General features: G+C 33.1%; 1 protein-coding gene across 20 annotated transcripts in view; it reads right to left on the bottom strand.

Moving 5' to 3' along the window:
- Positions 1 to 26,943, bottom strand: part of LOC141405527 (antichymotrypsin-2-like) — a 167,941-nt gene that overhangs the window by 48,903 nt on the left and 92,095 nt on the right. For 16 of the 20 annotated variants that reach the window (XR_012413218.1, XM_073989936.1, XM_073989933.1 and 13 more), the window contains exons 2-3: positions 23,260 to 24,200; positions 23,054 to 23,195 (exon numbers count right to left, since the gene is read on the bottom strand). Coding sequence is in view for 19 of the 20 variants with exons in the window: in XM_073989936.1 (XP_073846037.1) it covers positions 23,054 to 23,195; positions 23,260 to 24,200 (1,083 nt within the window). In the remaining variant the exon portion in view is untranslated. Of the gene's footprint in view, positions 1 to 297; positions 587 to 13,438; positions 13,893 to 23,053; positions 23,196 to 23,259; positions 24,201 to 26,943 lie in introns of those variants that run through there. The other 4 variants (XM_073989931.1, XM_073989945.1, XM_073989930.1 and 1 more) reach the window with 2 other exon arrangements.

Genomic DNA, 26,943 nt, shown 5'->3' with positions numbered 1-26,943 from the left:
TCAGGCAATAAAAAATCCGTGATCCGCATATAACCTTTTAGGAAACTTTACAATACGCTTAGACCTAAGCCGTACAACGATACCTGAAGAATGGAATGTAAGAAATCTCAGAGCTCATTCTTGAATGACACATGGACATGATTTTAATATTGATTAAGTGGACAAACATTTGTATGCAATTAGATTTTGTATAATAAATTAGTCCTTTTAAATATACATATGTAAGTCCCTATTATTAAAAATAACGACCAGAGCCTTACATTGGACCAAGTACTGCTCAAATTATAATATACATAATTTGTTTTTTCGTATTAATTTTTACCGATTGTAGTTGACATTTATTCATAATGATTTTTTATTATTATTCTGGAATAAATATACAAATAGAATTTTTATTTTTACTCTTTTACAGGTAAATAATACAATGTATAATGTCTCTTTTATACAGCCTTGGGAATTTTATAGTTTCCCACAAATAATTTTATATCTTCTTTGGTTTTCAGGCAATAGAAAAATCCATGATTAGCATTGAATTCTTTAGGATATCTTTCAATACGAGCCGATAGAAAACGTGCAACAACAGCAGCTGAGAAAGGTAAGAATAGATATTTGTTAAATAAGAAATCTAAGATATTATATATAGTACAAAGATGACACAGTGATATGTTTTTAATGTTGATTAATGAGTCAAACACACATACGAGTATGTATATAATTAGCTTCTCATAATAAACGGTTAAAAACTTCGAAATACATACGTAGCTGAAACTGTGGTATTGTGTGTATGCAATACTGAAACTTGAATCTACGAGTATCGCGAAAATATTTTGGTGGGGTGGTTAAATATACACATGTCTCCTCTTTTACTAGGGGTATTCCAAAAGAAAAGCTTTGGTTGCGGACATTTCAGCAAAACTGGTAAATGTGATTAAATCAGACAAAATTAATTAGCACCCCTCAGAATATACATATAACAATATTTTCCAATTTTTCTATAACTTTTTAGTTGCAAAAGGAAGCTCTACAAATTTACTTTATATACTTTTTGAGTTAGCAATTCGTCTGCTCCGTCGGAAAAGGTCGTAAGTCCACTTTTTTTGGAAATCGCGTTTTTGTTACAGGATGATAGTACAAGTCAAAACACGTCGTATGATACAAAGAAAATGGTAGCATGTCGCGTTTTTCTATATGTTTTGCCCTTGTCGGAAAAGGTCGTAAGTCCACAAAACGTACAAATTTGAGTACGAAAAGGTCGTAAGTCCACAGGAAAATGTATACTTTAAAATAATACTACAGCTAATGTAGTTCAGATATTATGTTTAACGTCATCCATGGTTGGGGTACAATGTAAAGAACTAGCCTACACCTTTGGATTGTAATCGGATGATATTTGGCGGAGCCTGTGGGCCAAACTTTTGAACAAAAATGTGATAATTTCTATATTGCAACGAAAATTAACATTTTAAATCTATTTTCCCCTATAAGCGAACTGATTATGAAAGATGCACTTCCGGTCTTTTCATTGATACAAACTGGTATGCTGTATGTGTTCAAATACCTCATATATTGAACAATTTGTAAAAAAAATCAAGTGAATGTCAATAACAAGTAAGAACGTCGTTAAATTCGGCAAGGCCGAACTTGTTATACCCTCCACCATGAGTCGTATTGAATTTTACTTGAATTAGTTTCCTTTTGTTTATGAAGTAGACTAAATACCAAATTTCAGCAATTTCGGAAAACCATATGGCTAACCTTCAAAATACCGAAATTCGGGAGGAAGTAATAGGGTCGGAGATTCAACAACCGTTGCCTCGCAAATTAATTTTCTGACCGATACTTTCATAACTTTTGCAAAAAAGCGTTTTTTAAAAAATAGGGCCTGCCCCCACCCCCTCCGAAATTCAAAAAATATAAAGCCTATTTTCACCTCGGTTGTTCCTTGCATATTCTCTGAAATTTTCAAAAAAACATCGGTTTAGCCGTTTTTGAGCCTACGCGGAACATACACACATTGTCTTTTATATATTAGATTTCACACAAAAGTTTTGGTCCATAAAACCCGCTAATAATTATCTCATCACCATGTTAAATTGCAAGCTTATTCTTTGTCTTAAACTCAAATCATTCTTAAAATTTCGCTTCGATCGGAATATTACTGCGATCTACAGGACAGCTACAAAGTCGGGTAAAAATTGTGGGTTTGGTCCATTTCACACCTTTCGATCATAACAAAACATCTAATGGGGTCACTTCTGGTCGGAACCCGACCTCTCCACAAAATTTCGTGACGATCGGTATAAAATTGAGGCCTGGAGTTTTATTACAATTGTTAATAAGTGGACGGACGCACATAGCTAGATCGCTTTATCTCGTCAAGATATGAAAAATATATCAAGGGGAGGGGGTCTACGACAAAACTGTACAAGGAAAAGGTCGTAAGTCCAAAGACATCCAATTATCTTCCAAACGCGACGGAATTTTATCAAACAAAGTACAGGTATTGAAGCGGAATAAATAAACGAAAAATACTGCCTTTACCACCATAATAAAATCTTTAATACAGAAAGCGCTGTAATGTTTTTTCTTCCTCCTGAAAAATTTATTGAAAGGGACTTACGACCTTTTCCGTCGGAGCAGACGAATTGTTATTTTTTCTACAACTTCTAATTTATCTTGTGTCAAATTTTCATGTCGATATCTCTAAAACTAAACGATTTACAGCAAATTTACTAGAAGATTGGCATAAATCAACAAACAAGTTGATCTTGCACAAAAATTTAACACTGGAATTTAGCTCTGACTAGCTCCTTACATAAAAATGGTGGTCCAAGTGGTTATCTTATTTTTGTGTAACGATCTTTTTAAGTTGCGAAGTCAATTTTCAATCGGCAACTTTAAACGAGTTTTTCTCGAAACATGATTTTTGGAGATGTGACTCCCTTTAAGTAAAGGCGCGATATGTACTAATTTTTACTCATTGAAATTTTTATTTATACATAATAATTTTTATGATTATTCTGGAATATTATATTAAAATAAAACTTTATTGTTTTACAGGTAATTAATAATATTTATAATTTTACTTTTATAGAGTCGCAGGCATTTTATAGTTTCACTGAGAGTGAAAACATCATCACTCAAACAAAAAGCCAAAAACATAAAACAACTCACATCAAGAAATTAGAAAAATTAAAACAACAACAACATCGGGAACTGATTACAGAACACAAAAAAGAGTGGTTTGTTAATACAACGAACACCAACATACCTACCAATGTGGAATGGTTGCTTTCATTAGGACCTAAATTCGCGCTCCCAACAACAAAGACTACTTTCCCACTGTTCAATATTATTGCTGAGGGAGAGGACTGTATCCAGACACTGGTGAGCAGAGAACAACAAGAGAAAGCGAGAATAAACTTAGTTACTCTCATCAACGATCACATGCGCAACTTTAAATTGAGTAAAAGAGATCGCTTTATTTTAAATACAGTGAGACAAACTAATAAATTCATAAAAGAGAATAAAGAGATATTAATCCTTAATTCAGATAAAGGCGGAAAAACGGTTGCTATGCTAAAAAGCGAATATGAGTCAAAAATGCAACAACTACTAATGGATATGTGCACGTACAGACGAGTAAGAAAGGATCCTACAACTTCTTTACAAGAAAGGTGCAACAAAATTGTAATGCAACTCTTCGAATTAAAAGTCATCAATGAAAATGATAAACATAAACTTATAAACAGGACTTCGGTAGTACCAAAAATCTATGGACTACCAAAAATTCATAAGGAAGGGACTCCATTACGTCCCATATGTTCTTTTATAAATTCACCAACGTACGAGTTATCGAAATATATATCCAACATTTTGAAATCATTGACGAAAGACTCAAAATACAATATAAAAGATGCCTGCGAGTTCAAGTCTAGGGTGAACCAACAATTTATTAGTGATGACGAAATTTTGATTTCCTTTGATGTCGTTTCTTTATTCCCTAGTGTGCCTGTAAATCTTGCGATAACCATCATAAAAGAAAAGTGGACCACACTCAAAGAACACACAAACATTCCAATGAATCTATTTATAGATATTCTTACCATGTGTATAAAAGACTCACGTTATTTCATATATAATGGCAAAATATATGAACAATTAAAAGGTATGCCAATGGGTTCTCCAATATCACCAATAATCGCTGATATTGTGATGGAAAAATTACTGGACGAGACTTTAGAGACTTTGAATAAAAAACCAAGGATCCTGACCAAGTATGTCAATGACATATTCTGCATATTAAAAAGGGATGAAGTCGATAGTACCCTTAATCTTTTAAATACATATAACCAACAGCTACGTTTCACAATGGAGAGTGAGAAAAACAATCAGTTAGCATACCTAGACTCACTGGTAATCAGACAAGGTAACAGACTGTTCCTAGATTGGTATCAAAAACCAACTGCGTCTGGAAGAATTATTAACTATAATTCAAAACATCCACGACGCATAAAAATAAATACTGCTACAAACTTCATCCGTAGAGTGCTCAATATTAGCGATAAAAAGTTTCAAGCACACAATGAAATCAAAATTAAAAAGATTTTAGCCATGAATGACTTTCCAAGCAAAACAATTAATGATCTAATAAGACAAGTAAAAAACAGCAAAATTGGCAACACAGATCCAAAAACAGAAAAGATATACAAGAGATCGACATATGTACCCGGTTTCTCAGAACGTTTTTCTAATTCAAACTTGTTTAATAGAGAACAATATCAAATTGCCATGAAAAGTGATAACACCAACAACAACTTCTTCAGCCGCACAAAGGCAAAAATTCCTAACGAGGAAAAATCAAATGTGGTATACAAAATAAAATGCAACGGTGATGCTTCCAACAAGTGCGAAAAGGTATATGTTGGTACCACAAAAACAAAATTAAAAACAAGGCTCAGTGGTCATAAATCTGACCAAAGAATAAAAAACAAGCCAATAGAACAAAAAACTGCATTAGCAGCCCACTGTGCAGCTACAGGACATACACCTGATCTAAAAGAAGTACAAATACTGTCGCAAGAAAACAACTACCGACGACGATACATGCTGGAAATGCTACACATCATAAATGTACCAACACAACACCGCATCAACTACAAGACAGATACAGAACATTGTGCTCAAATCTATAGAAGCACAATAGAAAAGCACAAAAACACTTCAGTAGGAAAACACGTTTGAGCATGAGTGGAAGAGAATTTTCGTCAATTTATTAACAAAAACTAACAAATGTAATTATTGTTAATTAATTTTTAATTTTTGTTTTAACAATTTTATATAACCAAGTGTTATTGTTTTCTTATTTTTAAAGTTAACAACCCTGATGATGATAGTCGACGACTATCGAAATATCGGAAAAATAAAAGTGATAAAATAAAAAACTAACTACAAGCTGTTTTTATTTTTTGATGACCTCAAGCCGAACAAAAATATTAAGAAGAGTTTCCAACAAATAATTTTATGTCTTCTTTTGTTTTCAGGCAATAGAAAAATCCATGATCTGCATTGAACTCTTTAGGAAACATTACAATACGTGCTGACATAAGACGTCTAACGATAACACCTAAATAACGTAGGAATAGATTTTTGTTAAATAAAATGGGTCACACATAGACGGCACATTGATATATTTGTAACATTGATTAATTTGACAAACTTTTTATACAATTAGCTTTTTACAATAACATATTTTTTATTTACTGGCTGTTTTGCAATCGAATTGTGGGTAAAGATCTAGGCTTGAATTAGAACCAAGTTTAATTTGATTTCGTTTGGCGTTTCCAACGAAACTCTGTTATATGATGTCCAGATTACAGTTTAAGGCCTCGAAACAGGCGGTCCTTTGTGAGTTAAGTCACGAGTAAAAAAACAACCAACGCGGCACTCAACGGAGCCATTGTATCGCGGCCTTTTTTTCTGTACACAGAAACAAATATATCATAAGTATTATGAATAATGTTGAAAAAGTTTTGTAATTTTATACAGTAGAGTGGTTTTAAAAAAATCAATGTCGGATTTTTTATGCGGCACCCTCCTAAAATATTTGGTTTTGTTAAAAATTAAGATTGTCAAAGTTTGAGCTCAATCAGAATGTGTTAACACGTGCCACTGGGGCCTCAAAGAGATGGGCCCTTTATATAGCTAATATTAAAATCCGACCCGATTTTCAAAATTTTTGTAGGATTACTTGTTTGGCCACTACAAAGAACTTGTATACAGTTTTAATCGATAGGACAATTAATGTGGCCTGTAGATCGATTTCTTTAAAATGTGTATTGTAGTCTGGTCAAAATAGACATTGAAATAGCAAAAATTCCCACAAAGCTGAATTTTGGTGGAGAGCTAGGGTTTGCCATTAGAAGCAACGTCCTAAAAGTCCCCATCGATCCCATGTGTGCAAAAAAAATTATTCGGGGTCAAAGGTCAAAATTTAAGGGTTTTTAGGTTTTCGGATTTATTTTTTGAAAACGGTTGATCTAATCAAAAAGTGACTAAAGTAAATATTGTAGACAGAAAAATTATCTACAAGTTTGACCCTTATAATTTTTTTCTTAGAAGGAACCATTCTTGAGATATAGCTGTTCTAAAAAACACATGATTTTTATGCACTTATAAGGGAAATATGCACATATTCAGACGAACCGGCTAAAATAAGCGAAGTAATCGGCTCTGTCCCCCAAAAATATATATATTTTCTTGAAGAGCGAAATTATTTTTTCATTTCATTTCATTTTATTTATGTATAATCTAAAGCCTTCTTGGCCATTGTCGATTACACAAGGCAACAGTAGAGACGTACAAAAATAATTTTACAATATAATTTACATTATTAGATATTAAGTTTAAATTACATAAAAAAAACCAAACTTAAATCTAAATAATTTTATATTTAACACGAATATGGATGAATATAATATACATCTAAAAGCAGTTAAAAAAAAAGATTGATTGGTACCAATTGATCATTAACAAACACAATGCTAGAAATTATATATATTGTTTTGCTAACTCTATAAATTTGCGGTATGAAGTTGAAAAATGTCTCATTTCATACGGTATGCTATTGTTCCAAATTCTTACTGCCCTCACATGAAATGATCGTCGCATAATTAATGAATGGAAACGAGGAACGGGAAAAGAATGAATGCGTTCTGAGATACCGAACTGAAATTTCGAATAAAGCTGTATCGGTGTTCGGGTTTGCATAATTTTGTACAATAAGGATAAAATTCTTAAGTTTATAAAGTTATCGAATGTCAAACCTAAGAAATCAATAGTGCAGGGTGTTACATGATTGTTACGTTTTATGTTGTAGACATATCTTACAATACGGTTTATACACAATTTCAAACGTTTTAGACTACCTGAACATGTACCAGAATACACTTCTAAGCCATATGTGATTATTGGTAATATCAAAGATTTCCCAACAATTTTTCTCACGCTGAGAGGAAGAGGGGAGCTAGTATTGTACATTTTCCGCAAAAGAAATGTAGTTTTCATAACCACATTGTTAATGTGGTCATTGAAATCCAGCTGGTCGTCAACATGAAAGCCCAATATTTTTAAAGACCGTACATTCTGTATATTGCAGTTATTAAGGGTGAAAGTGATTGGATAATGCGACAATGGCTTAAAAATAATAGATTTTGACTTAGTTGGATTTGTACTTATATAGTTTTGCAAACACCAATGGTTTATGGTTTCTAACTCAGAGTTTACGCAAGTTTCAAAATACGACTCGGAGCCTTCACATCCATTGGCAATTAGCTGCAGGTCATCTGCGTATAAGTGGCCATCCATAAACCGTATAGTATCGAATATGTCATTGATATATATTGAGAATAGAAGGGGCCCCAAGATAGATCCTTGAGGCACCCCTCTATATAAGGGACGTATTGCAGAAGTGTCTTCCTTACTTTGAACGTATTGGTATCTGTGAAACAAAAATGATTTAATTAAACGACAAGCTCCTAGTGAGAATTCAAATGACCGATGCAGCTTATTTAGTAATACTTCATGACTTATAGAATCAAAAGCGCTACTAAAGTCTAAGCTAATCAATGCCGTAATTTTCTTCTCATCCACGGACTTCCTAATTTTGTCAACAATATCTATCATTAGAGTAGTAGTACTGTGTCCTTTCCTATATCCTGATTGCTTCTCTGAAAGTAACTTTTTCTCAGCGATGTGCTCGTTGATTTGGTCCTTCATTAAAAATTCTAATATTTTTGAAAGAGCTGGAAGAATGCTCACTGGCCGAAAATCACTGGAATTTTGAGGAGTATTAACTTTTGGTATAGGTATTACCCTAGCAAAACACCATGTTTTTGGAAATGTTGATGTTGTTAATATGGTATTGAAAATATGGCATACATGATCAGCTACAACAGGAAAAATAATTTTTAAAAATTTTAAGGGTATGTCATCTGTTCCAACTGCATTTGAATTAAAACTACACAAAGCTCTGCATATTTCCATTGTGTTGGTACATCGAAATGAAAAACCATCAAACATATTTGCATTAGATAATTCAAACTCTATTGGCGGTGGATTGTCCAATCTGGGTAAGGCAAAGAATTCATTAGCTGAATTAACATCGACGTCTACATTTTCAACATTACTGCCGCAATATCCCAAATTTCGAAGTTCGGTCCACATAGCTTTTGATGATGCCAATGAAAAGAAATTACGGAAAAATATAGTTCTCTCTCTGCGCATAATACTTTTTAGCCTATTACGGTACTTAGTGTAAACTTTCCAATTAGTTTGACTTCTATTTTCTAGATAGGCACGATAAGCTAAATCTTTCAATTCTGCAGCATTACGAATTCTTGGCTGATTTAGCCAGTTAAAATCTTTCCTCTGCTTCAAAGCTTTAATCGGAACATGAGTATCATAAGCATTACGAACAATACTATTAAATATTTCCACTTGGGCATTGCAATCATTAGTTTCATAAATAAGACTAAAATCTGATAACATTAAGTCCTCAAAACAATTATCAACATTGAGCTGAGTATAGTCCCGTATTTCTCTAATGACTGGAACTTCAGTTTTGCTTAAACCATAGGACAAAAATATTACAGCGTGATGTGAGTTTAATGACGGTAAGAGAAATTGGCCTTTAGATTTTACTAAGTTTATGTCACTGACCAAAAAATAATCAATTAGTGAAGTAGTACTTGATTGCACACAATAGTGGGTGGGGACTGAATTATGCACAATCTCCAGTCCACTATGCCTAAGATGGTCTCGCATTTCAGTATTTCTTGTTAAAACATTAATATTGAAGTCCCCCATCAACACTATGTGTTGATATTGAGACGAGAGATCACAAATAACACTCTCACAACTTAAGATATTTCCATATGGAAGATACAACACACCTACAAGCACCTTTAAACCCCCATTCATTTGAATTTCAAGAAACATACCTTCAGATACGCAATAATTTGTTATTTCGCAAACAGCCTTAACTTTTAGCGTTTTTTTGATATATATGCAAACACCTCCGCCGCGTCCTTCGAGTCTATCCATTCTAAACAAGCAATAACCCTCAATATTAACAGCTTCATTTGCAGTATACGGCTTTAACCATGATTCTGACACTCCTATGACGTCAACAGAATTATCAGAAAAAACAGATCGAATTTCATCTATTTTATATGAATTTCTACCCGGAACCAAACTTTGGGCGTTTAAGTGTACGAAATTTAAATTCTCTTTATTAAGGTTCAAATTCCTCATTGTGTTATTGTTAATGATGTCACCTAGGTTACTCTCCATGTTGTAAAAAAATAATGCCATCCATATTCGTGTTAGAATTGTATTTATTTATTGTAATTATATATAAAAATCTAATACTAATACTCATAAAAAATTTCATATCCATTTAATTATTTTAATGATTTTAATATAATTTTTAGCGTTCCAAGTTTTTGTGAAAAATTTTTAAGAAGATAATTTCTTTATGTATTTTTAATAAATTTTGATCGAATATTTAACTTTAATCTCAACAAGAATTCATGCATTATAAGTATATTACAAAGGTTATATAAATATCATGAGACAATTAAATTTATTTATCAAATACATCTATAGGTGATTCTTTAACAAAAGCCAACAATTTTTCAATATTAAAAGTGTGAGATGTTCCATCAGGTAGAAAAAGTTTCACTTCAGGGATATTTTTATTTATCAGACTAAATTTCTTTATAATTTTATGTTGAAATAGTTTTCTGCATGTGTAATTCATTTTGGCTGCCATTGGTGTTAAGTTGTCATTAATAAAAACTCTAGATTCAATATCCGAATTAGTTATTTGATTTAGTTTTAAGTTTTTTTCAGCCATATATTTACTAAAGATAAGATCGCGTTTGAATATACTATTAAATTTTACAATAACAACTTTTCGCATCCTAATATATGCACATATGTTTATGTCGCTATGTTGTATATCTACTCCGAAAACAGTCCCAATTTTGAATACCGCTTCATAAATATCATTGGTTGACAGATGGTTAGGAAGGCCACTTATAAGAATATCTCCTCGATTTAGTTGCCTTCGCAATGAATTATTTTCAAGTTCTAGATGGAATAGTTTGTCTTTTACATACAGTTCTGTTTCTTTAGTTTTTGCTACACATGTAGCCACTTCATCTTTAATACCATCCAGTTTAGACATAATTTCCTCAGATACAATTTTAGACAGCATTTTGATACTATTTTCCAGACTAGCGAGTTTGCCTGAAATTCCGTCAGTCACAGGGTCATTGGAGTTATTGGCGTTTGAGTTATTGACAATGCATTTATCACATTTAAATAAAATGCCTCCTTTACTCTGTTTTATTAGTTTGATGAACGGCTCGGTTAGATTTTCATTTTTAGAAATTGCACATTTGTGGTGCAAGCGCGAAGAACAAATTCCACAATTTATAAAAGAGTTTCCTTGTATATTTTTTCCACATTCAGAACATTGGGTTGCTGGGGCCATCGTATTTTTTTTCAATTCTTTAATAAAACCAAATGCCACAATCTTTGATTTGATAGATAGTTTAAATAGTTACGTTTTATTATGTTCCTATTACTGATTCGTTAATATTCTTCTGTTTCTCAGATTTTGTTTTCCTTTATGTTTATTGTTTCAGTTTATGTTCTCAATTAAAAAACAACAGTTTTTTGAGTATTATTTTTTTACATCACTTTTTCTGGTGTGTTTCTTCACTTATGTTTGTATATTTTTTCTAATTCACAGAGTTGAGTAGTTATTTGTATTGCAACAAAGTTATAAATTCTCAGTTAGAGTGTAGTTGCAGTAGGGAGAATAATAATTTTTCACTCATTTTATTACGAGTATGTTATGTGAGAAACGCTCGTTGTATACTGCCGGCACAAATTATTCTTGTTATTTCTTTTTTCATTTGTTACTACTTTCTACTTGTTCTCTGAATAGTTTTTATTCTTCACCTTTTCAACATTTATGAGAGAACCATGTAAGACCAATTTAGGAGAGTATTGCTGATTTATTCTTTTCGTAGGTTCTTCGTCTTTTTATGCAATATGTTTTGTTTTTGTTTTTTGATCACATAAACTCTATATTGGAGTTATATTTTGTCTTATTACTCAATTCACTTTTGCATGCATTTGCAAATTTTTAAATTTCGCTTTCTAATGTTATTTTATTTAATATTTGTAACAACAATACGAACGAGTATGGTGTTAAATATTTGTATCTGTTTTTTTTAACCACATTAAACAGTTTTTCGATCAGAATTTCACAAAATTGTGGAGCACTAAAAAAACACGTCTACTCTCGTCTCTCCATGATTTTAGCCATTGTTATAGCTATCTTCTAAAAAAATTCCAACAAAATCGGAGTGTGTTTAGTAGAGTTATTCAATGTTAGAGTCATTTTATGCAAAAATAGCCCATTTAACCCACATGTATAATCGAAAGCCCAACGGGAACGACCCCAACGAAAACTCTTCGATTTTTGTTCAAGTTTTGTCCGAAGGTAGGGTTTGTTGCGCTGATTACGGAAATGTATAATTTTCAACGGTTGCGGATCCGGTTCGCCGGTTATTAGACCCGAAAGGCCAAATTTAAAAACCGGGTTAGACCCGGTTCTACTGAACCGATTACTGCAAAGTGGATATCGTTTGAAAGCTTACGGAAGTATCTAACACATAGTGTCGTTACTTTAACCGGTTCGCCTCATAATGTACTTACGCGGCTAATTTTTTATTTGACCTTTAGGTCGAGATATCTCGAAAATGGTAAGTCTTTTTTAAGAATCATAAGGACTAATCTTTTAGACAATTATTGAATCTACAACTTTTTCTTTAGCGGGAGTATTACCGTTTTTGAGAAAAAATAAAAAAACTGAATAATGCCTCCAAAAATGACCTTTGACCCCGAATAACTTGTTTTGCACACATGGGATCGATGGGGACTTTTAGGACGTTGCTTCTAATGGCCATCCCTAGCTCTCCACCAAAATTCAGCTTTGTTGGAATTTTTGCTATTTCCCCCTTATACGCATGTCTATTTTGACCGGACTATTGGGCCAAATGCGAATTTGTATGGGATTATAATTAACCACAAACATTTAGTACGAGGGCTGCACGAAAACTACCTGGCCAAAGCAACACGGCGTATTGCCAGGCGCCATTTAAATTTTTTGTTGGAAAGTTTGACAGTTTTTAGCCTAGACTTACTCAAGACAGTTTGTCCTACGACTATTTATGTGTTGTTTTCAGTGACTTGAAAAAATCAATTTGCAAAAAAATGGAATTTACTTGTGAACATTTTCGTCCAAGAATTTTTCACAACTTTCGAGGTGGATAATCACCGCAAAAGTGTATCGATCACAAAATGAAATTTAAATATATTGGTGACATAATTACGAGAATGCAATATAACAATACTTAGTTACCGGTGATTTTGAATGTCAAAGAAAGAAAATAAAGGGGTCATACGATTTTTTTTTAAATTTAAATGGTTTAAACATTTCTAGGTAAAATATCGTTGGAATACACCATCAAATAATATAGCAACATAGTTATCGAGATATGAATCCATATACAACTGTTCCCTCCCCCGTGCAGCGATTTGATGTATTTTGAAGATGTTGCCACATTTATTAATCGACTTCTACTTCCGTCTGATTTAACGCGTTTCATAGTATAAAGTCTTTTTGTATGGTGGAAAATGATTTCATTTTTTCGTGACATTAGAAGATAACAACAACAATAGAATAATATAATATTAATTACTAACGGATTATATATTAATAACCAACTATTCAATAGATTTATTTAAAAGCTTACCATTATTACAGTTGATTTGTTTTTAGAAAATTGTGTCCGAAACATTTATTTCATGGTGGAATTCTCCAGTAAATATGAAGATTCCAAAAAAAATATTGTTTTATTTTATTATTAATATTAAATTAGTTGAAACATACACTAACATATGTATTTGTAATACAATTTTCATCTATTTAGTTGCATTTGTTTAAAAATGTTACAAATAAATACAATAAATATTAACATATATTTATAATTCATCACTAAGTCTAGTTGTACTTGATTCTGGAGTCGATGCAGTAGCTGCTTCTGCAACAGCGATTTGATGTGAACCCATGAATAATGGCAAAATTATTGTTACAATCGATGATTCTTCGGATGATGGTGGTGGAGGTGATGATGTTGTGGACGTTGTTACAGTTGTTTTATGATATAATTGATATATAAATGGATGCTCGACATTGAATTCCTTCGTTTCGGAAAAATCTACTAACGAACGTTTCGTGCGTACCAACATGCCTAGACAATGAATGACACATATTTTTGTTTAATTTAATATTTAACAATAATTGTTGGAGACAAAGTGTGAAAAGAAGATTAGACTAAACTACAGTAGGACATCGTAAAGAGGAAATGTGGTAATAGGAAAACATGTTAGGGATGCAAGATTACCAAAACCAATATAAAGCTGTGCATAAACTAAGAAATCCTACTGAACCATAGCCAGATGAAAAAATGTTTTGGTGGTATAATAATATGTAAATCTACGCCAACAGTTTTCGCAAGCAGATTTTCTGTACTTTTAATGGTCCAACACCTGAACCTGCCGCAACTACTTATGTTCCTTTATAAGAGGACTACCACCATCTCCAACTGCGTGTCGGAATTCCAAAATTCAATATCATAAAGGCCCAAAAGTACTAAGAATGACTGCCTGCAACAACTAAAATGACTGATAAGCATGACAACTAAAGAATTGTGTATCCGATTTGGCCGAAATATGGAAAATTGTAGTATTTCTTCCAAACCCATATCAAGTCCAAAAAAGGTCCATACCTTCCTCAGAAAATATCAAACCAAAGAGCATGGTAGTATAATAGTATAGTAAGGCGATTAAGAGGTACAGATAGCAGGACTATTGAGTAAAATTGTGCCAAAAATATATAAACTCTCAAAAGATGCCCAAGGACAAAATATAGGAGTTTGGAAAAGGGAAATTGAAAGGAAAAGAAGCCAAATGGAAATATCGGCACAGACAAAAAAATATTATATATATAAAGAAGAAAAGGCTAGAAGTATCATCCAACACCAACAAGGATCCGTCAAAATGTTGCCAGAACCATTAAAATACCTAAAATAGGGAAGTACCTTTATATGGAGTCTATACCAAAGCATGGACCCTTATTGACGATTTTTGTGTAGAAGTTTCGTGACCATGGAGAACCTCAAATGCCAATTCTAAATAAAATCCTCAAAGTACTGAAAATCGGGGGGTAACGGGGTGTAATCTGGGGCTTCAACAAAATCTAAACCTATTTCCATAATTTTTTGAATGTAACTTTTTTGGTCACTAGGACCCTGAATGTCAAATTATAGATAATTTGGTCTGAAAATGTGGCTAAAAACGTCAAAATACCTGAATACGGGAGGAAACGTTATATGGGGGCTATACCAAACCTTGAACCGATATAGCCTACCAGCGAACTTGACCTGCAACAAACAAAGGACGCACCTTCCCAAAATTTTAGCGTTCTATGTTCATTTTAGTGTATGCTATATATATATAGACCGAGGCGATTTGAAAACCTTAATGGGCCCTATTTCAATTTTTGTTTTATTCAATATTTATTTTGAAAATTGTGAGAAATTCAGTTATAGTTTTTTTTTTGTAGGGAGTTTTCAGACTTAAACCACTATAACTTAATAACTTGTTCGAAAGATATAATTCACCCCTTTAAAAGGAAGAAGGATCAATAGAAATCCGTTGTAAAAAAATTAAATATGCCCGTTTAAATTTGAAAATGTGAGAAACCCAGATTTTCACTGCTTTTACCGTTATAAAAAATAGAACGAAGTGACCAAAATGAACTAAAGACATTCTCGTTCTCCATGGTTCCCACCACGATAGATTTTTGAATCGGAACGCTTGAATTTTTTGTGGTCAACTTTTGTAGCACACTGCCATTTATAGACATTTTCCGAAAAGTTTGCACCTTTTCAAGGCCAAAACCGCCTGAAGGGGCATTCCAATGCTTTTTATGTATTAGAGAGTTCTTAATTACTGTCTTGGCTACAATTTTTGTCTTTTTGTTAGATCGAAAATCTCAGTGGTTTGGTAGTTATATGCCAAAATGTAAAAAAAATTCACCGTAGACTTATGGTCCAGTGGACTTTTTTGCTCAATTCAATCCCAGGAATCAGAAACTCGAAGGGCCCATTAAGGTTTTTTTCCTTCCATACAAATCGCCCCGGCCTATTGTTCACTCCTTCGGGTACCTCCCATACAAAATTTCGGATAAGTTCACTTTAAGACCTGCGCTCGAATAATTTTGATTTTTGTTGAAGCAACTTACATTCGCTGCCTTAATTACGACGGTAAAAGTTTTTTAGGGGCAAGTCCATAGTTCTTGGGAAAACAGCCCAAACCCTATGGCACCATATATAGTGGATGGAGAGAACGATAACTCTCGAACTGATCAACCAATTAGATCCAAAATTTGCCCTTCGTCATAATTTGTCTAAAATTAGTCTCAGTTCGAAGATGGGCAATACCGGTCCACAACTTCCGGTTCTTTCCCAATTTTTAAAAAAGGTCACTAAAATCGTATGCACGGTATCTCTTGAACGGAGCAGCAAATTTGGATATCCTACTATTTTGTCCAAATTTAGTTTAAATTCTAAAATGGCCCATATCGGTCCTCTCCTTAGGATACCTCCCCCACGAAAGTTCAACATTTGTGTCTAAGTGCAGTTTAGGGTCTGTTCGAAGATCTTGTGGGAATGTAAACCGGTCCTGTTCGTTATGGTCCTGTTTACAGCGATATTATGTTTTCCGTGGAGAAGTTCATGCTTCCAGAATACTAGCCACTGAAATGACTAGTTGAACTATAATCCTAATCCACATTTTTGTCGTTTCATACGCCAAAAATTTTGAAAACCCCCTAAACACATAAGTATTTTTGGGAATAAAGTGTTTCAAATTAAACAGGCTGAGGGTATATCTCTGTCGGCAAAGCCGACTGATACTTTTTTACTTGGTAAAATTCTATGTATGGTAATTCTATGTATTTCAATAAATCACCAGCATTTGTTAATGTGTGTATATGTTAGAGATAGCCAGTGAGCGCTTACTGAGAGCAAGTGAGCATGAATTTCAATGAGTTTAACATTGAAATTTACGCTCCCTTGCTCTCCGTAAGAAACAAATATTTGTTTGCACCCAAACATAAATTAGTTGCAAACAGACAATATGTTTGGGACATATGTTAGAGAGGCCATTGGACATGCACAGTTCGACTCAGAATTTTACCCTGAAGGATGAAAAATGTACCTATCAGTCGGCTTAAATATACCCTCAAACTGTGAGAATTGAAACTGTCATCAATGGACAGATCGAATCCTTTACCCAAACAATTATGTATTTAGAGGTTTTAGAATTTTGTTGCCCTTTTGGACGTATGAACTTGCCGGCAATAATATGGATTTCGATTAAAACTCAAAAGTGATGAAGAGGAGGTACTTAAAGGAAGGCACCAACATAGTCCACCCACCAGTAATTTCTGTGGATCGCCAATATGGACCAATATAATACATTTTCGAACTTAATTAAGTTAAGACAAAATGTTTGGACCAAATCGCTTACTCCGTTCAAGGTATAATGCGCTCATAATTTTAGTATATTTTTTTTTTTAATTTTTTTTTGGTGGGGGGGTGGAGGGGATGTACCGGATGTCGTTACCATCTTCGTACTGTATCTAAGATTCGCAAAAATATTACGATATGGAAAGCTTTGACCAACGCAAACTTGTCATGACATTATAGGGTTTTTTACAGAATTTTCTCAGAAGGTATAGACTTGCCACTAAAAAAACTTGAACTTAACTTAACAGCATTTTTACGAAAATGGGTGTGGTAGGCACCCGAAGGAGTGGACCTGATCTATATCTTGTAGAAATGTTATGATGTGCAAAGTATGGTCCAAATCGGCTATTTCCTTCGAAAGCTATCGTGCGCAGAATTATTGAGAACATTTTTTAACTTTTATTGGGGAGGTACCCGAGGAAGTGAACCGATAGGGCCCTTCTTCGAACTTGGACAAGGACCAAATTTTGGACCAAATCGGTGGAGAATCCATTGGAGAATTATGTCTACCACATTGTCCAGTATACAAATGTATAATATAAAGTTCATAGTGCCCATGACTCGGCCTAAAATCTAAAAATTATTATGAATACTGCAAACGAGAATCATCTCTCCCCTATACCCTATGGTGGTCATTATATTGGATATGAAACATGGAGTTATACTTATTAAGATAGGTCAATGCTATCGGAATTCAAGTTAAATATGTGTCATAAAACGCAAATATATTAAGAATATATTCTAGAACGCCTAAGTTTATATTTCTCCATAATAAGCTTTTGCATTCCAGATATGTCCCACTGCATATTAGTAAAAAGTTAAAGTTTTCAAATTATTTGTGCACTCCCATTTTCATGGCAAAGCAATAAACAACAATATACTAATTTCTTGGACATCTGGATTTCTATAATATATGTATACTATATAACAATACATTAGAACACAGATTAATAAGTGTAAAATATAAAGAGTTCAACATTTATGATTTTTCCAGATATTAAAATCTTTTTAGTGCAAAAGAAATGACATAAAACATGAATAAGATATATTCGAACACGTTAATATTAAACACTGTGCACTAATACCTCGATTTGCGTAAATGGTTGGTTCCGGCGCAAATCGAAACAACGCAAATCAAAACACATGTTTCCACATGTTTTGAATAAACTCTTCATAAAAATTCGAAGCCGCAAATATTAGTTTTTAATAACGCAAATCAATTCAGGAGCGCAAATCGAAAAAAATCTATTATTTTTTGCTTAACATTAGAGGTATTAGAGTATATCAGAAATAAATTTTATTGAAATGTATAACTTGCAAATTTCTTTCAACTTGGACCGAAATTGACCACTTGCCATTACGAGGGGCACTACAAAACCTTCTGGCTTAGGCAACACGCAGTGCCGCAAGGCGTCATTTGACATTTTTTTATACCCTCAGCCTTTAGACTAAAGAGGGTATATTCTCTTTGAAACGACCAAAAAATGTGCTTCATCGAAATAATGGTTTTAGGCCCCAAATATGTTCGTACGATATCCGTTTCAGACAATTTTGAGTAGATCTAGTAATGTCCGTCCGTCTGTCTGTCTGTCGGGCTGGCTGGTACGCACGATAACTCTCGAACTGATCAATCGATTCGGTTCAAATTTTGGGTATAGAAATATTTTGTCCAGTTTTGATTTAAGTTCGAAGATGGGCCATATAGGTCCACTCCTTCAGGTACCTCCCCCACAAATGTTCAAAAATTGTCGCAAAACTTGTGCGCACTATAACTCTCGAAGGGAGTAACGGAATTGAACCAAACTTTGCATATGGTAATACTACCTCCAGGCATACATCAGGTTCGAATATGGATTATATCGGTCCACTCCTTCAGGTACCTCCCACATAAAATTTGAAATAAGTGCAGTTTAGTGACACCTCACGAATCGTTATGAAATTTTTTGTAACAGGATGTTCGTGCGGCCCCTGTTACGTCATTGTAATTTTTTTCGATGGCAAGTCCATAGCTCCCGAGATAATGGAGCATAACCTCAAAAAAACGCTGCACTATGTCGCGAGTTCAAATAAACGGTGGCCAAATATAAAAGGAGTTGGCGTTGGCAGATGGATTTTGGTATAAATACTTATAGTTCACTGACAATGTCGAGAGCAAAAAATTGGGAAGGTCGGTCCACGTTTTGGGATAGTCCCCATGCAACGGTACTTCTTAATGTTTCGGTATTTTGAATATTTTAGCTAAACTTATCAACCAAATTGATTGAATTTTGAGATGAGGGGTTTTCACTTTACAAAAAACTTTTCCGATAAAAATTATGGACATAGGTCCACGTTTTGATATAGACCCCATATAACGGTACCTCCCGATTTTCGAATTTTGCAGATTTTACATATGTTTCACGCCCAAATACGCCGAAATTATGCATTGAGGATTCCCAATGGACCAAAAAACTTTTCTGATAAAAAATATGTACATAGGTCCACGTTTTGATATAGCTCCAATAGAACGGTATCGCCCGATTTTCGGTATTTTAACGGTTTTAGCCACATTAAACAACCAATGTAGCTGATATTTGGTATTTAGTCTTCTCCAGGTCTTGCGAAATATTTTTACAGAGAATTGTTGGTATTGGTTCACGTTTTGATGTAACCCCCATGGAACGGTACCGCCCAATTTTCGGGTTTTTAAGGTTTTAGCCACATTATCCATCCAAAATTACAGAAATTTGGTGTTCACTCTTCATATATTTTTGTGAGTTTATTGAATACATCAAAATTTTGATTTTTTCTTAAAATTTGTTTGACCGATTAATGGTCAATAAACGGCACATTTTTTGTTAAAAATCGAAATGTTGACTTGTATTCTTTTCCTTGACGGTGTATTCTTTTTCGGGGACAAGTCCATACTTTTTGAGATAATGGCCCTGGAGCTCCAAAAAATCTGCCGGCAATAACTAAACTTGGCTGTGCCTAACATAACACTCGCGTACATATTTGGATTACGTCCAAATATGGAACGTACATCGTACCACTCCTTAGGGTATCTCCCACACAAAATTTGGAACATGTAAAGTTTAAGGTTGTTTTATACCCTCAGCATTTATGCTAACGAGGGTATATACACTTTCATACGGGCAAAATGTGGCTCATCGAAATAATGGTTTTCGATCCCAAGTATGTTTGGACGAAATGTTTTTCAGACAATTTGGAGTTGATGTAGCAATGTCCGTCCGTCTGTCTGTCTGGCTGGCTGGTGCGCACGATAACTCTCGAACGGATGAAGAGATTTGGTCCAAAATTTGGCTTTCGCAATATTTTGTCTAAACTTAGTTTAAGTTCGAAGATGGGTTCTATCGGTCCACTCCTTTCGGTACCTCCCCACAAAAGTTCGAAAATGTTTGGAAAATTTGTGCGCACGACAACTCTTGAAGGGAGTAACCGATTTGGTCCATACTTTGCACATCGTGAAATTTCTACCATACTTAAATAAAGTTCCAATTAGGGCACAATCGGTCCATTCCTTCGGGTACCTCCCACACAAAATTTCGGAAAAGTTCAGTTTAGGAGCTGCTCTCGAATCACTTTGGTTTTTGCTGTAACAACTTGTATTAAATGCCCCCTTTACGATGGTACAAGTCTGATCCGGGGCAAGTCCATACTTCCTGAGAAAATAGCCTGAAAGATGCAAAAAGCCTCTGCGACACTGTGTGTTGGGGTTTGAGAGCAAGATAACTCTTGAACGGTTTTGCTGATTCGATCCAAAATTTTGCCTTCGTAATATTTTGTTCAAACTTAATTTAAGTTCGAAGATAAGCCATATCGGTCCACTCCTTTAGGTACCTCCCCCACAAAAATTCAAAAATGTTCGGAAATGTTCGAAAAAATGTGGCCACGATAACTCTTGAAGGGAGTGGCCGATTTGGTTCATGCTTTATACATCCTAATATATTTAGCAGATATAGATCAGGTTTGAATATGGACTATATTTGTCCAGTCCTTCGGGTACCTCCCACACAAAATTTCGGATAAGGTCACTTTAAGACCTTCTCTCGAATCACTTTGAATTTTGATAAAGTTACTTGAATTTGCTGCCTCAATTATGACGGTAAAAATTTTTTCAGAGGCAAGTCCATACTTCTTTAAAAAAACAAACCGAAAGGTGTAAAAACCCCTATGTCATCATAATATTATGTAGTGGCTGGAGAACACGATAACTCCCGAATCGATCAACCAATTTGGTCCAAACTTTGAATCTCCCAATATTTTGTCCAAATTTAGTTTAACATCTGAAATGGCCCATATAGGTCCTCTTCTTAGGGTACCTCTCCCATAAAAGTTCGAAGATCGTTTGTAAATGTATGCCGATGGTGTTCATTGTTGTCATGTCTAGAACGATATTACGTTTTCCGTGGACAAGTCCATGCTTCCTGGCATACTGGTTCAATTTTTATACAATGACCCACTGAAATGACTAGTAGGCGCCTATCTATCGAAAAGATATGACACCCTAAATAAGATCCACTTTCATAATGGACTTTCCTTTCCTTCAAGTACCTCCTCCGCAACACTTTTTAACTTTAATCCTGATCATAATTTTTGTCGGCAAGTTTAAATGACCAAAAAGGGCCACAAAATTCTGAAAAGACCCCTGACATAGGCTGAGGGTATATATCTGTCAGCAAAGCCGACTGACATTTTTTTTATTTGTTTTTGGAAAGTTTGACAGTTTCTAGCCTAGGCGTACTCAGGACAGTTTGACATTCGACCATGTGTTGAGTTGTTTACAGTGGCTTGAATGTGACACCTCCAAAACATGGTTTTTGACAACGGCGTTTTTCTTGATGTGCTGGAATCAAATGAAGCAATTGGATGCCCAGTCGAGCTGTACGGCGCATGACCCATCAATTCCACGTTTTGTCCGGACAAACAGGCGCTGGTTTGAATCGATGTGTGAGAGGCCGATTTTGGGCGACCCTCACGGTCTTCGTTTTTTGGCTAATGTTGGGCACGATCGAATTCATTGCACCAGTTCTTCATAGTGCTATAGCATGACCCCTTATCAACATACAAAGATTTAATTTGATCGATGCACTCTTGCCGTGATTATCCACCTCGAAAATTGTGAAAAATTATCGGACGAAAATGTTCACAAGTAAATTCCATTTTTTTTGCAAAGTGATTTTTTAAGGTCACTGTAACGAACCCAATACACGATCGTATGTCAAATTGTCACGAGTACGCTTAGGCTAAAAACAGTCAAACTTCCAAAAAAAGTCAAATGATGCCTGGCGACACTGCGTGTTGCCTAGGCCAGAGGGTTTTCTAGTGCCCCTCTTACTAAACTGTATAGTTACGGCCTAAAAATGAATCTTAAAAATATTTGTAAATAGCATCTCTTATTTTAATGGACAATATATGCGACCAGTACAACGATTTCGTCAAAAACCACTATAGATCAAATACTTATTATTACGCAAAGACTGCTCAGTTGGTAAGTGACATCATTAACTGATTGCCTTCAATTTCTTATTTTGAGTTTTTGGATCAAATCGAAGAAGTTGCAGGGTATGCATTTCAATAAAATATATTTATTTTTATTTTTGGGACATAAAACCAACATATTGTTTTAAGGTACAGTCTCTCTATACTCTATTCATGCTTTTTAGAAGTTGGTTCGACAGTAAATGTATACGTATGTAATGTTGTTAGTATAAAGAACGAATGGTAAATGACAAAGGACATTTATGTAGCAACACAAAAATGAGGAGACCAAAAACCCCATAGAATAGCCCCAAAAAACAAAGAAATCAATAACATACCTGTGGCAGCAGCAGCTTCTGTGCCTTTTTCATTAACTTCAATGAATGCCTTGTGGATAACTTTGGAAACAGCCAAATCTTCGGCAGATTTCAACATGTTACTGAAATCAGCACTATTGGAGAACATACGGCCCATGCCAATCTAGAAAAATTTTAAAATAATATATTTCAATTAATTCGCCCCATCACAATTCGTATTCACTTACATTCTTCAGAACATCACTCAATTCCATTTCAAATTCAGCCTTAAATTTGGGCAAATCAACATTCACCTTGTTCGAACTCATTTTACTGGTCAAATCATGCAGGGATACGGTTTTCAATTTTTCCTCCAAATCCACAAGGCCAGTACGAGAATTGGGCAAAATAATCAACATTGAAAGATCGGAATTTTTATAGGGCATTTCAAGGGCCTTTGCATCCAATTCAGGGAATTCTCCATAACGGAAACGTTCGCTAATATGCATCATGGGTACTTTTACGGTATTGGTTTCATCAAGATAAAAATCTTTTTCTCTTGTGGCATGTTCGGAGAATGGATGCACCCATTCACCCTTAAAGTGTATGGCATTTACCAATACCAAACGTGTATCTTCATCAAGCAGATTGGGACTGACAAGATCCTTAATCAGGTTATTAGTTTTCGATTCAACCCAGTTATTAATGGTCTTAGCAGCTTCAACATTTTTGCCAAAGTCAATATTATCCACAGACGAAAAGAATTTCTTGGTCAGCAATTCATTGAATTTTTCCTTAACTTCATAGTTCTTCATGACATAAATTTTATTGGCAATTTTCAAAATGTGGCTATTTTCATATTGAGCCAGAAGATTGTGATAATTATCGGCAATTGCCACCTCGTTTTGGCCTGTCAAGCCCATACCTTTGTCCATTTCAATGGCTGTATCACCAGCAGCACCCATACGGGTCATAGCAATGCATGTTTGAATTGAGAAGGGAGAGAAAACCACATTTTTCTTGGTCTTGGCGTTAGCCTTGGCAACTTCGGTAAAAAGTTTTACACCAAATACTTCCAAGCTTTGAGAAAATTCCAAGTTAGCCATATTTGTAGTACGTCCTTGAAGGGATGCGGGCACAGAGATTAGAAGGAGGAAGAGCGCAACGCTGAGGAAAGCAGGGAGATTAACTGAAATTAAAGAAGAAATATATTTAGTAAAATTAATTTATTTACATATTTTATTTATTTACAATTATACTTTTAGTAAAATTTTCACGCATATAAATGTATGGATGGGGATTTCTGAGTGAAATCGGACAATTTTTCAAAAAGTTGTTTTTGATTTCCTTTATTTTTTGCTGTGGTGATGCTGCTCATCAGCAAATCATTTTAGTATGTTTTCAGATTTTTTTTGTAAAAACTATATGCGAAGAAATACTGATAATAGCGGTCAAAACCTTTTTTTATATATTTTATTTTGTTATCTAATAAAAAATATAAAAATTGTCCCAAAAGTGGGTTTGGATGCAATTATCGCGATTTAATATTTGTAATCAATTTTCATCAATGATTATACACTCTGATTTTTTTTAATTTTTTGGTATTAAGCTACGATTAATAACACAAATTTTGAGACCTATTTGGTAGTGAGATTCGAATAATTACTATTTTTGCTTATTTTTTTTTGAAAATTTGTCAATACCAAACTTCCTTTATAACAATGTGATTTGTTATTTTAGCAAAAAATTAAAAACACAATTTAACATCTGTTTTGTTGTTTTATTTAGGAATTTATCTTAAACAATTTAAAAACGAAGTTATTTTTCGAATATGAAAATAGATTAGTAATAGGATCGAAAAATGAATAGCATCTTTAGGGGTCCACGCTCATATAAAATTCATCGATGAAGATGCTAAAAAGATGACATGTCAGATCACTTTCACCCATGATTGAATGGCATCTTTGGCATCGAACAATTCGCTGGGTATGAATGGGCATCCGAGCCAAATAATCCTACCAAATAATGATGTGTTATTTTCTTTAGAATATGATTATTTAAATATGAAAGAGGATTTGAATTTGAAATATGCAATGATTAAACTTATTATTATTATTATTATTATTATTATTATTATTATTATTATTATTATTATTATTATTATTATTATTATTATTATTATTATTATTATTATTATTATTATTATTATTATTATTATTATTATTATTATTGTTATTATTATTATTATTATTATTATTATTATTATTATTATTATTATTATTATTATTATTATTATTATTATTATTATTATTATTATTATTATTATTATTATTATTATTATTATTATTATTATTATTATTATTATTATTATTATTATTATTATTATTATTATTATTATTATTATTATTATTATTATTATTATTATTATTATTATTATTATTATTATTATTATTATTATTATTATTATTATTATTATTATTATTATTATTATTATTATTATTATTATTATTATTATTATTATTATTATTATTATTATTATTATTATTATTATTATTATTATTATTATTATTATTATTATTATTATTATTATTATTATTATTATTATTATTATTATTATTATTATTATTATTATTATTATTATTATTATTATTATTATTATTATTATTATTATTATTATTATTATTATTATTATTATTATTATTATTATTATTATTATTATTATTATTATTATTATTATTATTATTATTATTATTATTATTATTATTATTATTATTATTATTATTATTATTATTATTATTATTATTATTATTATTATTATTATTATTATTATTATTATTATTATTATTATTATTATTATTATTATTATTATTATTATTATTATTATTATTATTATTATTATTATTATTATTATTATTATTATTATTATTATTATTATTATTATTATTATTATTATTATTATTATTATTATTATTATTATTATTATTATTAATATTTAATTATTTTAAGAATATCAAAGATTACAATCATTGATAAAAATAGATTTTAAATATTAAATCGCTAAAATTGCATCCAAGCCCACTATACAAAAATTCTATTTTTTTAGATAGCTGATAGCTGTAAAAATACAAGTTTTCCCGATTTCACTAAGAAATCCCCATATGTATATTAACAATTAAGGGCCAATACAAGACACCCAGGCACGATCTTGATTGGTTTTAAGATGTGCAAAATGTTGTTTGACCATTAATCAAGGACCATTCGATGATGTCTTCTAGGGTGCTACATTTTTCGTTCATTGGAGATAACGATTTAAGATGTGTAGTGGATCACGTTCCTCCATAGGAACGATTTCAGGCAATCGGTCCACCATAGGACAAATGTTACTATGAAAAAACCAAAGAACTAAGAACCGCCCTACCCACTTTTGTTACGAACTTCAGACGTTTTTTGGAATGCGTTGTGAGAAAGAAAGGCGTTGACCATTCGCACAACTGTCTTAATAATTGTGTCCATGCTCCGACAGAATATACATCATCAGACCAAAATCTCCTGGCCTTCAAAGAAAAACAAGCCCCTCAAAGGTTAACGGCCTCGCAAATGTTTTAAGATTGTACGATCGACCCGAGGGGTAAATGTTGACTACCTTGTTCCAGCAAAGATATGAACGTCAACCCAAAACACATTAGATGCAAATCGGAAAACTGCAATCACAACATACAGCATATTCTACTCAATCTTATGAGCCTTTAAGGAAGCATAGTCTTGCTAAACAAATTTTCATTGTAATCAGAAGCAAGCCTTGAACAGCATTTAATAATCACTCAGGCTATATTAGGAACCATTGTGAGGGAGGTACTCAAAGAGGTTGTCCGATGTAGACCATTTTGGAACTTGGAGTACGGTCTGGAGAAATATTATGATGTGCAAATATT

The sequence above is a fragment of the Musca autumnalis genome, unplaced genomic scaffold (genome assembly GCF_047663935.1).
Source record: "Musca autumnalis isolate F117 unplaced genomic scaffold, ASM4766393v1 scaffold_5, whole genome shotgun sequence".
In the NCBI taxonomy this organism is placed as follows: domain Eukaryota; kingdom Metazoa; phylum Arthropoda; class Insecta; order Diptera; family Muscidae; genus Musca; species Musca autumnalis.
Note: the sequence above shows the minus strand (reverse complement) of the source record. Positions and strands in the feature narration are given on the sequence as shown.